The sequence below is a fragment of the Terrapene carolina genome, unplaced genomic scaffold (assembly GCF_002925995.2).
Source record: "Terrapene carolina triunguis isolate 2854851 unplaced genomic scaffold, T_m_triunguis-2.0 Scaffold88, whole genome shotgun sequence".
Taxonomy (NCBI): Eukaryota; Metazoa; Chordata; order Testudines; family Emydidae; genus Terrapene; species Terrapene triunguis.
Genome location: NW_020664439.1, coordinates 35,041,262 through 35,054,686, shown reverse-complemented (window position 1 = coordinate 35,054,686; position 13,425 = coordinate 35,041,262). Strand labels below are relative to the sequence as shown.

General features: G+C 43.9%; 1 protein-coding gene across 1 annotated transcript; it reads right to left on the bottom strand.

Annotated features, from left to right (window-relative positions):
• Window positions 1–1,924: 1,924 nt before the first annotated feature.
• Window positions 1,925–10,026, bottom strand: LRRIQ4 (leucine rich repeats and IQ motif containing 4). Its single transcript, XM_024209497.2, has 5 exons — window positions 8,923–10,026; window positions 5,538–5,711; window positions 4,515–4,653; window positions 3,296–3,492; window positions 1,925–2,065 (listed from the first exon to the last, which is right to left on the bottom strand). The coding sequence occupies exons 1-5, from the start codon at window positions 10,024–10,026 to the stop codon at window positions 1,925–1,927; spliced, it is 1,755 nt and encodes a 584-aa protein (XP_024065265.2).
• Window positions 10,027–13,425: the final 3,399 nt, after the last annotated feature.

The window sequence follows — 13,425 nt, the reverse complement described above, 5'->3', positions numbered from 1 at the left end:
TTGATCCTCAGCCTGGGCAGATTTTTTCAAATAAGAGGCAATGTCCAGGATTTTTGCGGCACAGCTGTTACAACTCAGAAAGCACTGTCTCTTGGCCCCAATTGGTCCCTTCCCTTCCCACAGCTGCTGGATCCTACCTGCCCAAGCCCTGGCTCCCAGCTCTGGCTCGGGGGAGAGGCCCACAGGGAGATACTGCCTCCTGGGCCTGTGCCAGCTGCTCTGTCACCGTGACAGGGAGTGACACTGCCCCTCACCTTGAGACTGAGGCTCCAGGTAACCTGTCCAGCACCCCCAGTACACACATCCCTCCAGCTCCCCCCTTAGCAGTGTTCTATTTTTGGGAACCTGAAATATGGTGACCCTATCCTACCCCTCCATTGTGTGAGCCAATGGGGAAGGGCCAGCGCCCTACCTTCTCCCTACCTCTAGTACATGCTGGGAGGGAGTGGGACTGCAATTTTTGCCTCCCCCTCACACAGACTGCCCAAGTGCTTCCACCCACTCATGCTCTGTGAAGCAGCATATGGGCTAGTCACAGCCTGCCTCTCAGTTTGGAGGTAAATCTCTCAGTGAAGTCAAGGGAAAGAGGCATTGCTTGAGCAGTACGAAGTCAACATCAGGCAGCAAATCAGAGTATGGCCCTCTGTTTGTGGAGTGCTGTTTTGTACATGTGCAGTGCTGTGTAAATGGGTTATACTAACATACAAGAAACATCCATAAATTGCTCTATATGAGCAGGGGCACATTAATATGTGAAACCCAGAAATCACAGTACCATTTTGTAGTTTGCAAATTTACTATGTTGCAAATAAGCCTTTTATATGAAGACGTTGCATGAATAGTTTTTGGGACTAGACATAAATCTGAGGACCTGACAATTTGCAGTTATTAAATGCTGTGACTAGACCTACTCAAAATTTTCCATTAAAAAGGGACATTTTTGCAAAAATCTAGAAATTTTGGACTTTTTTATAAGAATAGGATGGTAATCAAGATGTCCTGCTGGGAATAATTATATTTCACCTAACATTCCTCTTGTATTGCTGCGTGAGGCAGTCATCACTTCTCATTAAATTCTTGTGTAGTATTGCTCTGTTTAGTGCTACAGTTGTTGTATTTATCCCCAGAGGTGGCTGCTCCTCAGTGGTAGGCAAAGTGCTGTCTAATGGTATACGTACATTTAAAACTATAGTAGTGCAGCTGGACGAGGGGTCACCCAATACAATTAATAGCAGGTGTAAAACAAAAGGAAGTCCTACTTCATACAACGCATAGTCAACCTGTGGAACTCTTTGCCAGGGGATGCTGTGAAGGCCAAAACTATAATAGGGTTTAAAAAAAAAAAAAAACAGCAACTAGATAAGTTCCTGGAGGATAGGTCCATCAATAGCTATTAGCCAAGATGGGCAGGGATGCAACCCCATGCTCTGGGTTTCCCTAGCCTCTGTTTGCCAGAAGCTGGGAGTAGACTGTGATTGCCTGTTCTGTTCATTCCCTCTGAAGAACCTGGCACTGGCCACTGTCAGAAGACGGGATACGGGGCTAGATGGACCATTGGCCTGACCCAGTAGGGATGTTACGAAAACACTAAACCACTGTAAGGCCATTCTCATTACAAAACAGATAAATTCTAAAGAATGTAGTCAGCACAGAGCTCCACAGATACAATTCACTTCCAGTTAATCAATTGCCCTTGTGCTTTGCAATCATATAAATTATTTTACCATCTAACCTCATTTAACTAGAGTAATTTTGACACATGCACAAAACTGGCCATAAAACACCTAAGTTATTTTTTAATTGTAATGTTCAATGTTCTGGAAATTTTAGTATTGATTATCCCTTACAGGGAGAAGCAAGAAAATATCTGCCCTCCCAATGTACAAGCGTTCTAAACAGTTTGATGTACAAATCATATACGGAATTACTTCTTTTTGCCCTTTGCACCTTTGCCAGGCTTTTCTTTCCCCTTCTTATCTTTCTTTCCTTTCTTTAACAGTTTTTGAAGCTCAGCAAAAATTCCAAGCCCCTTCCGCACCATCTGCCCACGCCACCAAGCCTGGATCTGAAAGAGAGGATGGAACAATATTGTTACCTAGAGGAGAAGAGGGTGACTTCAAACAATTGACTTGAGCACTGTCGGCTAGTATTGATGCAAAAAGCTGAATGCATTGGGGTCTGCTGGAATAAACTGGGGTTAAATTCATGATTAGACTAAATTAATTTAAAGTAAGAGGACCTGCCAACCAACTAAATTATATTTTTCAGATTATTTCCATGAGCTATTTTAAAATTAAACTAAAATTTCTCTAAGGGAGGGAACACTCTCATTGTTATTCTCTCAACTCTTTGGTCAAGGCAAGGGCTTCAAGTGAAGAGAAGTCATCTTCCCAACTTTAAATGTCACTATTTGGCTGTTACGTTAGCCCATGTACCCACAGTCAATTTGGACCTAGCTAATGGTCCTACGTTGGGCCCAATGAAAGGGAAGTTGTTTCCTTTCAGATGTTGGGTAGCAATGTGTAGAAATAAGACAATAACTGGGGGAAGGGAAGAATTGGAAATACAGGAGATTCAGGGACTGAGGACCTGCCCCTTGTTCCTCATCCCCATCTTTTGAGCAAAATGACTCTATTGCCTACTGGTGCTGTAGACTGAGCTTCTAATAACCATCTAGGGCAGTGATACTCAAACCTCAGTGGTTCAGGAGCCAAATTAGCAATCACTATTACCCAAAAGAGCCACAGTAATTCATTGTTTTCTTTTTCTCTTTTATATTATGTAATTAGAATCTCACAGCAAAACAACTAAGTATTCTACAATTGGTTAATAACATAGTAAAAGCATCCTGATTGGTTGTTAATTATCAGTGTTTTAATATGTGCTACAAAGAGCTGCAGGAGACACACTAAAGAGCCACTTGAGACTCCTGAGCCTCAGTCTGAGTATCACTGATCTAGGGCCGTTCCAGGCTGAATCCCTGTGCCCCCAGGTTCTACAGTCTTGGGACTAAAGGATGCAGTTTATAGCTTCTTTCCCAAGCAAGGATTTGGCTTAATGGATCTGCATTGTGCAGTGGCCATTCCCCTGCCAAGCCCACATTCCCCATTTGGCAATGAGATAGAGACTCCATAGCACACAAGGAGGTATCTGCTGCTTTACTGCCCCATCAGAGCTGACACAGAATTTTTAAGATACTTCAGGACCTTGCATAGCATGCCCTGTAGAATGTTGTGTAAAACACTGGATTATTAATGCGGTTTGTGCAGTGTAGTAGATCTCTTATGCCTTGTACCTTTGTAGCCTTGGCCTTTTGATGCCTCTTTTCCCGTAAATACTCCCAGATAGCCAAGTTCCCCTGGCTGCACACCTCAATTGGAGGGTCTGTCATAGGGTTCCCATCCAGCAAGACAAGCTGCAGCTTCTGAAGATTGTCCAAGTTTTCTGGGAGTTGGAACAACTGATTGTTCTGAACAAGCAATCTTTGCAAACCTGAACAAATAAAATCACAAAACTGCAATGCACAGACTAATAATAATCTGGAGTGTTCCCCTGGGTGTGCTTACAATAAAACAATGTATTGCTGGGGTGTGAAATATTTACTCTGTGTATATAAATATTTCCCAGCACATCAATAGGTTGTTTCATTCTATAGTATAAAGGGCCTAGTTCCCAAACTTGGAGAGAGTTTTCACAGGATTTCAATAACACCAATATGTTTGTTTTAATGAGATGATCAAAGTTTGTTTTTTTTTTTTTTTTTTTTACAAAAATATCAACAAGAAGGGTGTTACTGCTGTTGTGCCTTTCTACTTCCACAGCCCTGAGTTATGAGGTTTTTAGGCTTAGGCTCAAGGTAAGTGGAAGAATACAAAATTCTCCCCCCCCCCCAAAAATAGGAACTAGGGTGAAGCACTCAACAGAGCTTCATTTCCTAAATGATATGCCACACCCTGAGGTGGGTTGCTGGCAATGAGAAATAGACTTGGGAGCTGGGGATCTTAAAGTATGATCCTCTAAGCTTAAAAGACACCAGTCTGTTAGCCAAGGCTGAATCAGGCTTATTGACCTCTATTTGTGGCCCAACCACCACTAGGGGAGGAGAGAAGGCCACATTGAGTGGGTGTGGGTTACATAAACACCACCTACACACTGCATCTGTGCCTCGGACTCAGGGGAGTTTTGTCAAGCAGCAAAATGCTATCTTGGTAAGAAAGCCGCAAGAATTGTTAATTGTTCTACTTTGTCATTGACCAATTTTAAAAAACAATGCCACTTATATCTGCAGATCATTAACTTTCCCGGGGTGTATATTGCATCTGAATCTATTCAGTAGGGAAAGTCTTCAACAGATCATCAGACAATAAGAATTTTTAATAATACAGATTACTCAACCTAGTCTCTCATTTGGACCAGGAAAGGTGTCTGGGTGAGAAGAGGAAGATTTTTGAACTCTGAAATCCCTGCTTAAACCTGTGCCCTTACAGACACAAATGCATAGGATGTTTTTTCACCTTGTACTTGACATATGGAGTCTGGGAGTTCTTTAAGGAGGTTGTTGTGACAGTCAACTATTTCTAAGTTGCTCAGCAAGCCTATGGAAGGTGGCAGGTACTCCAGACAATTGTTCTCTAGGTACAGCTCTTTCAGATTCTGGAAAAAAATGTGCATGATTTTCTATTTTAAAAAAGGATTTGTTTCCTTAGGTAGATCATTGAACAATGCACAACTGAACATTGGCAAATGCAAAACATACGACTGGGGTGATAGCATTGTTAGGTGCTCAGATACTATGGTAATGAGTGTGATATAACTGGATAAATTTATCCAGCAGTGTTTGAGCATCTCCTTAAAGTGCAGCATGACCTATCAAGGCTTGAGGATTTACTTCCTTTGCCTTGGTTCATAGTCATGCACATGCACTATGTGGTCCTTCTGTCACTCCTGCATGCTAGCAACCTCTTGAAAGGTATAGTGGCTGCTCTGTAGGCAGGCAGAGAGAAGGGAAAACATGAATTCCATCAGCAATTGTAAAGTGGCTTATTGCCTAGGGCTTGGTGGTGATTGATCACCCAGTAAAACAGGGGTTTAACAATGCTACAGCCCTGGTGTAGAGGCCCAACACATTTTATGGGATCAGAAAGATATACATACATAACCTATTCCACATAGGGAGATAGAAATAATAGAGAGAATCTATGTGAAATAGGTTATATATAATATAGAGATATCTAAGTTTTGGGTCCATCAACTTTAATAAGACCTGCTTGTTACAAATGTTTTACCCAATCCTGCCAGACCTCAGTGGGTCCAATTCTGAAAGGTGTTGTGTCCCATTGAATTAAATGGGACTTTAGTTTGCTCAGCACCTGCTGTTGACAGGCCCTGTGCACCAAATCCCATTGTCCATGGAAGGTGCATTTGTGGAAGGCCTGCAGGATTGGGATTCATTCTCTTCAAACAGCTTAATTCTTCTGTGCTTCTTTGTGGTATCAGGCAGAGTTATACTGAGCTCCTCTCCCTGCTCTTTTTCCTACCTGTAGTTTGCTGATGTCTCTTGGAAGAGTCATGAATTTGATCCCTTGATCTTGTCCCAGATATAATTTCTCTAATGACTGAAGGAGAAAGACTTCCTCTGGAAAGACACTGAATCTGTTTCCAGTCAGACCAAGGCATTTTAAGTTAGAGAGTCCCGTCACCTCTGGAGGTATCTAGGCATGTTCCAAAACATACATTTTAAAAAAAATACATTTATATCCGTTAAATAGCTATGTCTTGTTATTTGTTGTTTGCTGTTCTGGGAAATACTCTGTCACATTACTACGGATCAACGAAGAATATCATGCTGGCCACATTCTATGATATTGCCACATTATGATTGAAATTTTTGCAACGTTTCCCTGCTATATTCCCTTACTGAAAGGTGTCTCTGTGTAAACTTTATCTGAATTAGGCTAATTCTTAGCATATATGTTCCTTCCAGAAGTGGCTGCCTGGAGAATGAAATGTAACAGGTGCTCCTGTGCTTCCTAATCCCTCTGATAGCATCTGTGCATTATAAGATAATTTACATAAATTAAAATGTTAAATTGGGTCATTTGCATATATTACCACTTCCACAAATGTAGCCTTCAAGGGGAAAAAAAACAAAACAAATCTCAATCTCCTGGCAGAAGATGGGGAGGACTGCATTATATCACAAAAGGGAAATGTGTTTGATGCCCTAAGAGGAAGATACCCATTACTGTTCATATATTGACAGGTTTCAGCTGTATAATTGTCCCCTAGGCTAGCATAAGATAATGGTTCTAAAAGCATTAACAACTTGTACATCCATTGTAAACTTGCCTCCTGCTCTGTTTCAAATAGTATGTCACATTTATTGATCCTAGGCAAATGCAATTATCAGACTGTTACTTCAGAAAAAGATAGGTATAAATAGAACCAGGCTCTTTTAGCATCTAATCTTTACTATTCAAAGCAGGTTACCATGTCTAGCTTTTCACTTTTTAGTGGTTTGTTTTTGGTTCCTTTTTTCCTGGCTGAATATCTGCCTGTCAGTGGCAATTGATTACAGGGGGTAGTGAGGCTGTGATGCACATCAGCATTAGGAAACAAACGTTGTAAACATAATAACTATCAGTTTTATTAACTGCAAGTTTAATTAAGCTACTGTCACTCATCTGCTCCAATGGCTTTAAGAATGTGTTATTCTAGCACCTTGTCGCCTTTGGGTAGCGTATAACAGTGTCTCACATCACAAACAGCTTGTACTAATGCCTTATAACAAGGGTGGCCAAACTGGGGCTTGCGAGCCACATGTGGTTCTTTTATAGTTAAAGTGCAGCTCGTGGAGCCCACCATATCATCCCCCACATTTTCCACTGGGTGGGGGGAGCTCAGAGTTTCAGCCCCACAGTGTGGTTGTGGGGTTAGGGCAGGGGTGGGCAAACTTTTTGACTCGAGGGGCACATCAGGGTTGCGCAACTGTATGGAGGGCCGGGTAGGGAAGGCTGTGCCTCCCCAAACAGCCTGGCCCCTGCCCCCTCCCACTTCCCGTCCCCTGACTGCCCCCCTCAGAACCTCCAACCCATCCAACCCCTCCTGCTCCTTGTCCCCTGACTGCGCCCTCCAGGGACCCCCACCCCCTATCCAACCCCCCTGCTCCCTGTCCCCTGACTGCCCCAACCCCTATCCACACCCCTGCCCCCTGACAGCCCCCCCGGGACTCCCACCCCCTATCCAACCGCCCTCTGCTCCTCGTCCCCTGATCATCTCCTCCCGGGACCCCCCACCCCAACTGCCCCCCAGGATCCCACCCTCTTATGCAACCCCCCCTGCTCCCTGTCCCCTGACTGCCCTCCCGACCCCTATCCACATCCCCGCCTCCCGGGACTCCCACTCCCAACCCTCCCTGTTCCCCATCCCCTGACCACCCCCCCAGAACCTCTGCCCCCTCCAACAGCCTCCTCCTCCCTGACTGCCCCCGGAACCTCCCACTCCCTTACCTAACCCCCTGCTCCCCGCCCCCTTACCAGCAGCAGGAGCTCGCAGCCGCGATACCTGGCCAGAGCCAGCTGCGCTCCCCGGCCGGGCAGGACGGTCCGGCCCACGGGCTGTAGTTTGCCCACGTCTGGGTTTAGGGGCTTCTACCCAGTGGGGAGAGGGGTCTTGGGACTTTAGCCCTGTGGGAGGCACCTGCCAGGGCTTCAACAGGAGCAGGGAAGAAGCCCTGAGCCTTGGTAGGCAGCTCCCTGGGCCAGAAGCCCTAAGCCTGGACAGGCACCTCCTGCAGGGCAGAAGCCCTGAGACCCGCACCATCCCGCCACAGGACATAAGCCCCAATCCCTGGCAGGCCCGCTGGGTTCTCAACAGGGCTGTGCCTACCCATATATAAAGTACGCAGCTGCGTAGGGCACCAGGAAATTTGGGGCACCCACCCTGCCCCAGCCCCCCCTCTTCCCACCCCTGCTCTGTCCCAGCCCTGCCCCTACTCCCCTAAGGACTGCAGCAGGGCGGGGCCTGCACTCACCGGTGGTGGGAAGTGCAGTGACCTGGCCCCAGCCGCGCCGCTGGTGAGTGCTGGGAGTGGTTCCCCGCAAGCCAGTCCCTCCCCCCTCCCCCCCCAGTGGAGGCCTGGGGCTAGTCCGTCCGTCCGTTCCCCACACACAGAGGCCTGGGGGCTGCGTAGGGCCCCAGAATAGCTAGGGATGGCCCTGGTTCTCAAACTTCTGAAGATTATTGTCTGCAGCTTGAAGGGTCAGTAAGTTTGGCCACCCCGCCTTATAATGAACACTGCATAAGCATCAAAGAAAATATCCTCCAAGTAAAGCACTGAAGTACAATTCTTCCATATCATATAATTCTTGGGAAATCTAGGCTCCCATCCTCAGTGAAGTTCATGCTTTGCACCCCAGTACCTGCAAGGACCTTATTACCGAATTGGGGTCATCGAGTACTTAGAGGTGAAAGGATTCTTGATGACTTGGGATATAGTTTCAAGACTCCCATTAATGTTAAAGGAAAACAATGAATAATTAGAATACCTTTGTTTCCTGCTGTCCCAACTAGTGGCATCTTTATGTGGCTGTGCTGCCTGGCATAAGGATTGCTGGGGTTTGCACGCTTTAGAGGGTTATATATTCTTGAGTCTCACATCCTTGGAGTCAGGCTTGTATTATTATTAATATTATTTATTATTTTAGAATCTAGGAACAACCGTGATGGGCCAAGACCCCATTGTGCCAAGTGCTGTACAAACACAGAACAAAAAGATGTATCCTACCCCAAAAGACCATACATATTATTATCTCCCTATGTTGTAGAGTTAAGTGGCTCATACTATTACATTTGAGATGCATATTAGCCTAGTGAATTTGAAGTGTATATAGAATCCCACACCAAAAATAAAGAAATCAATACCTCACATATTTGATTGTCATCCAGTGACAATATTTCCAGATTTTCCATAGCACAGATCTCTCTAGGGAATTCATCAAAGAAATTTTCACTAAGATCTAATATCTTGATACAGGTTAATCTGGTAAAGGAAGAAGGTAGCACTTGCAAGCCAGTGTTTTTCAAATAAACAAGGCAAAGGGACATCCAATGGCAAATCTGACGTGGAAACTTTTCCAGGTTGTTACCAGACAGACCAAGCTCATTCATTTCTGTGAGCTGCTTGAAGTTAGGAGGGAGCCTACGCAGGAGGTTATTAGACAAATCAAGCACAGTCAGTCTCTGGCAGTGATGCAATGTATCAGGGACTGATAACAGGTTATTGAAAGCTAAAAATAGTTTTACTAAATTTGTCAAAGAGACAATCTCTTCAGGGACAAAACTCACTAGATTTTGTTCCAGATCTATTATTTCCAGATTAAGAAGATGACAAAGCTCCAGGGGAAAGCTTTCAAATCTGTTTTTTTGCAGGTAGATCTCTTTAAGTTTTCTCAGATTCACTATTTCTTTAGGCAGATACCTTAGATTATTGCCAGATAGTCCAAGCAGCTCAACATGATGGAGGCATTTACAGATCTCCACTGGGAACTCATCCAAGTTTACATCATAGAGCCTGAGCTGACGGAGTGCCTGCAGTTTGCTGATGATATGCAGCGAACTGTAAGAGAGTGGATTGCTACTTAAATCTAAGTTCTGAAGATATTTCAGCTCCCCAAGTTCTTCACAGATGTCGTGTATATAGTTTTCATTCAGATAGAGAACTTTCACCTTCTTAAGATGATGGATGTCTCCTGGGATGCTTTCAATTAAGTTTTTTTCCAAGTGCAATTCTTCCAGATCTTCCAGTTCAAAGATTTGTAAAGGGATAGTTGTCTGTTGCTTATTGGCTAAATCAATAAAAAATATCCGATCTGTGACGTGTACAGGTAGAGCGTCCTTCTCTAGTTCTTTCGTCACTTGTGTTTCCTGTGAAATCTGCAAACTATCCTTCTCAAGAATTGTGGTATCTGCTCTTGAGAAATGAACATTCACTGGGTTGGCATCAGGGCTCTGCTGAAACTCAACCATCTGTGCTACTTATTTTTAACTCTAAAGAGAAAAAAATAAGGAATCAGCAGTACTCCAACTTTAACCCACTTAAATAACAATAAAAGGATGAAATAGTTCAATATTTAGGGACAGACTCTGACTTCAGATGCACCCATACCACTGAAACTGATGTTACCCACTGACATCCAAAGCTTGAAAGAATGTAAATAAAGGCATTTTTTGGCCCTTAGTGTATTGGTAAAGGCACAAAGGGACAAATTCAGTGGATGAAATGCTATTGAAGTCAACAGAGATGCATCTGCTTACATCATGACTGAATTTAGCCCAATGAGCCAGAAAATCCTAGGTATAAAATTATATTTTGTTCTCAGCTATACCAGTGTAAATCTGGAGTAATGCCACTGAAGCTAAAGCAGTTACTGCAATTTATACAAGTGCAACCAAGAGCAGAATTTGGACCTATATTGTCAAGTGATTTTAAATTGAATAAACAGTTCTTACATAGTGTGTTTTGAAATACTTCAAGCGAGGTCTTGAATTTAAGTTTTATGGGCCAGATCCTCATTTGGTGTAAATCAGCATAGCTCCATTGAGCTATAAAAGTTTACACCAGCAAAGGAGATGTGCTCATATTCTTAAAATGTTTTCAGTACAGATCAATTTGAATTTCTCCTCCCAAAATTCAGTGTTTTTTTCAAAATTTCCAGTTTACTGGAGCACCAAACAGTGATACCTCCTGGAAATTAGATCTTTTCTATCATTAAAGTGTCCCGATTTTCATATTCTGCTATTCCTTTGGAACTTTTGCTCAACTGGGGCATGATCTTGATTTCAGTTGGAGTTGATGAACCTAAGTAGCATCATGCCTTTATAGGTTCAAAGGCAGCAAAACACTTAACTTAAAGCATGTGCCTATGCGCTTTGCTGAATAGGAAGAGGATTATTCACATTTAAGGCTAAGGACGTGTTTAAATGCTTTGCTGAATCAGGACCATAGAGTTGTCCTATGGGTTTTGTGTAACAGGCATCATGTTGGATATAGTTTTATGATTATACTGCCCCTAGCACAATGGCCCCCAGATCTCAGCTGAGGCCTCTGACCACTACTGTATTACATAATAATTCAATAATAGCAGAGTTTTACAAATGATATCACCATTTTACATGACACATATTACTTCTATAGTTTCTGACCAATATGGACAAGCTTAAGTGTCATTTGAATCATATGTATATATGCATTTAAAATCCTAGGATTGCAGAATGTTACTGAATAAAGGAAAATGAGGAATAATAGGAAGAGGAGATGATTAGCTCACTTGCATCCGATGTCACAAACCTACTGGGGTGGATGTCACAATCCCACAAGTCAATGTTCAAAGAGCAGCAGCAGAGAAAGCAATGGGAGGAAAAACCAAGAGGCTAGTGACTGACTCATTTACCTCTACATCATAATCTCACCTGAAAGGATGTCATAATCCCAATGATGAGCAGTTTGCAAGCACCAGCAGAAAGGGAGAGAGGAATGAAAAATATACAAAATAACAAGTGGTATAGAGAAATTGGAGTCAGAATGTCTGTTGCCCCGTCTCATAAAACAAGAACAAGGGAACAACCAATGAAATTGAAAGGCAGCAAATTCAAAGCTGATAAAAGGAAATACTTTTTCACACAAGCCATAAATTAGACTGCAGAACTATTGTCACAGGATGCCCTTGAAGCCAAGAAATTAGCATGATTCAAAAAGAGATTGGGCACTTATAACAAGAATATCCAGAGTTATAATAGTAAATGCTAAAAAAAAAAGTTTTGGAAGGCATATAAAATCTCATGCCTTGGGATTTAAACCAATCTCTGACTATTAAGGGCTATGAGGAGAATTGTTAGGGAGCAAATTATCCCTCATCTGCCTACTGCAGGGTTTCTTGCACCTTCTTCTGAAGCATCTAGTGCTGGCTACTGTCTCAGCAGGATATTGGACTGGATGGACCACATATCTGATCCAGTATGGTGATTCTTGTGTTCCTATGAATGGAAAAAGAGATGGGGAGCGAGGAAAAGAAGCTCAGATTTGGAGACAAAGCAGTAGCCATCATAACCATCCAGGTTGGAATTACCAATTTCTAATACAATGGGAGAGTCCCCAGTTTTCTATTTTTGATGTAGAAACAAAGTTTGTGCACTGTCATACACCCTGCTTCTGCCATGTGAGAGGCAGCAGCACATGTCCTGTATATAAGGGTAATATTAAGATAGTGACAGACAGTAGAAAAATGTATTAAATGAGAGGGACAGATACAGACACCTATGTGTAACAGGGTAGTTGCCCCTTTAAGGGTGTCCGGAGGCCTGGGACCAACCTGCCCTGTTCAATTATCAGAGACAGTGCTGGAAGGGTAAGAACTCCCTATAAAGGGATGAGAAAGCTCAGTTGGAGGCCTGGAGAGTGTTGGGTATTAGTCCTTCCCAGGTGGGGGAGACAGACCAGTGGCCTACATGTGGTGGAGAACACAGGTTGGTGAAGTTGGGTGCAGAAGATGGTGCACTGGTTACAGGACCTTGCTACCTGTTGGTTGTGCTCAGAGACTAATTCTGTGGAGACAATTATTGTCTGGTGGTTCTGGACCCATTCTTGTAGATCCTGCCTGTGGGAGCCCAACGTTGGGTAAAGTGGTTTTGGCCATCATCCAGGGAGAGACCTGAGCAGAGTGGAAGTGTCCCATGGGGGAGAGCAAGAATAGGAGGTTGGGGGAAGCTCTCAAGGGGTCAGAATCCTAGCTAGCCCTAGACGTAGGGTTTCAGAAGGGTTCAGCTCCACAGTGTTGGAGAATTTCTGTTGGGGGGAGAAGTCCTGGTGGTATGTTACTGATCCAGCAAACCTGGGCACATCAAGAGAGATTGCCTAGTAATAAAGTGCAATTATGCAGGGTGCTATTTCAGCCAAGGGGTGGGAGCGGGGGAGGGAGGACACTGCCTCCTAACAATTCCTCCATTAAGTAACATGTAAGGCATCCATTAAAGGGACACACAAAGCAGGTCAGAGCACCAGAAAAAGGAGTTCTTCCAGTGAAGTCTGTAAGGGGCACCCCATCAACCTCCAATTTCATAATTCTGACAAATTGATGCCATCACACGATGAGAGACAACCAATTTCAAGGCTTGTGTGAAGGGGAGAGGGAGGTGGACAGTTCATGGCTTTGCAGGGAGGACCCCAATCAAACATCCTCCTGTGGAGGGATCCCCAAGTTTATGGCTTTTCAGAATAGAACTCCTCTGTATGGAGAGGTATTTTCATGGCTGTGTAGGGGGACCCTGCTCCCATATGCTCTTCATGGGGAGGGATCCCCAGGCTCACGGCATTGCAGAGCACCCCAGTTCAATGCATTCACTGGGAGGGATCCCCGGTTTCACCCCGTT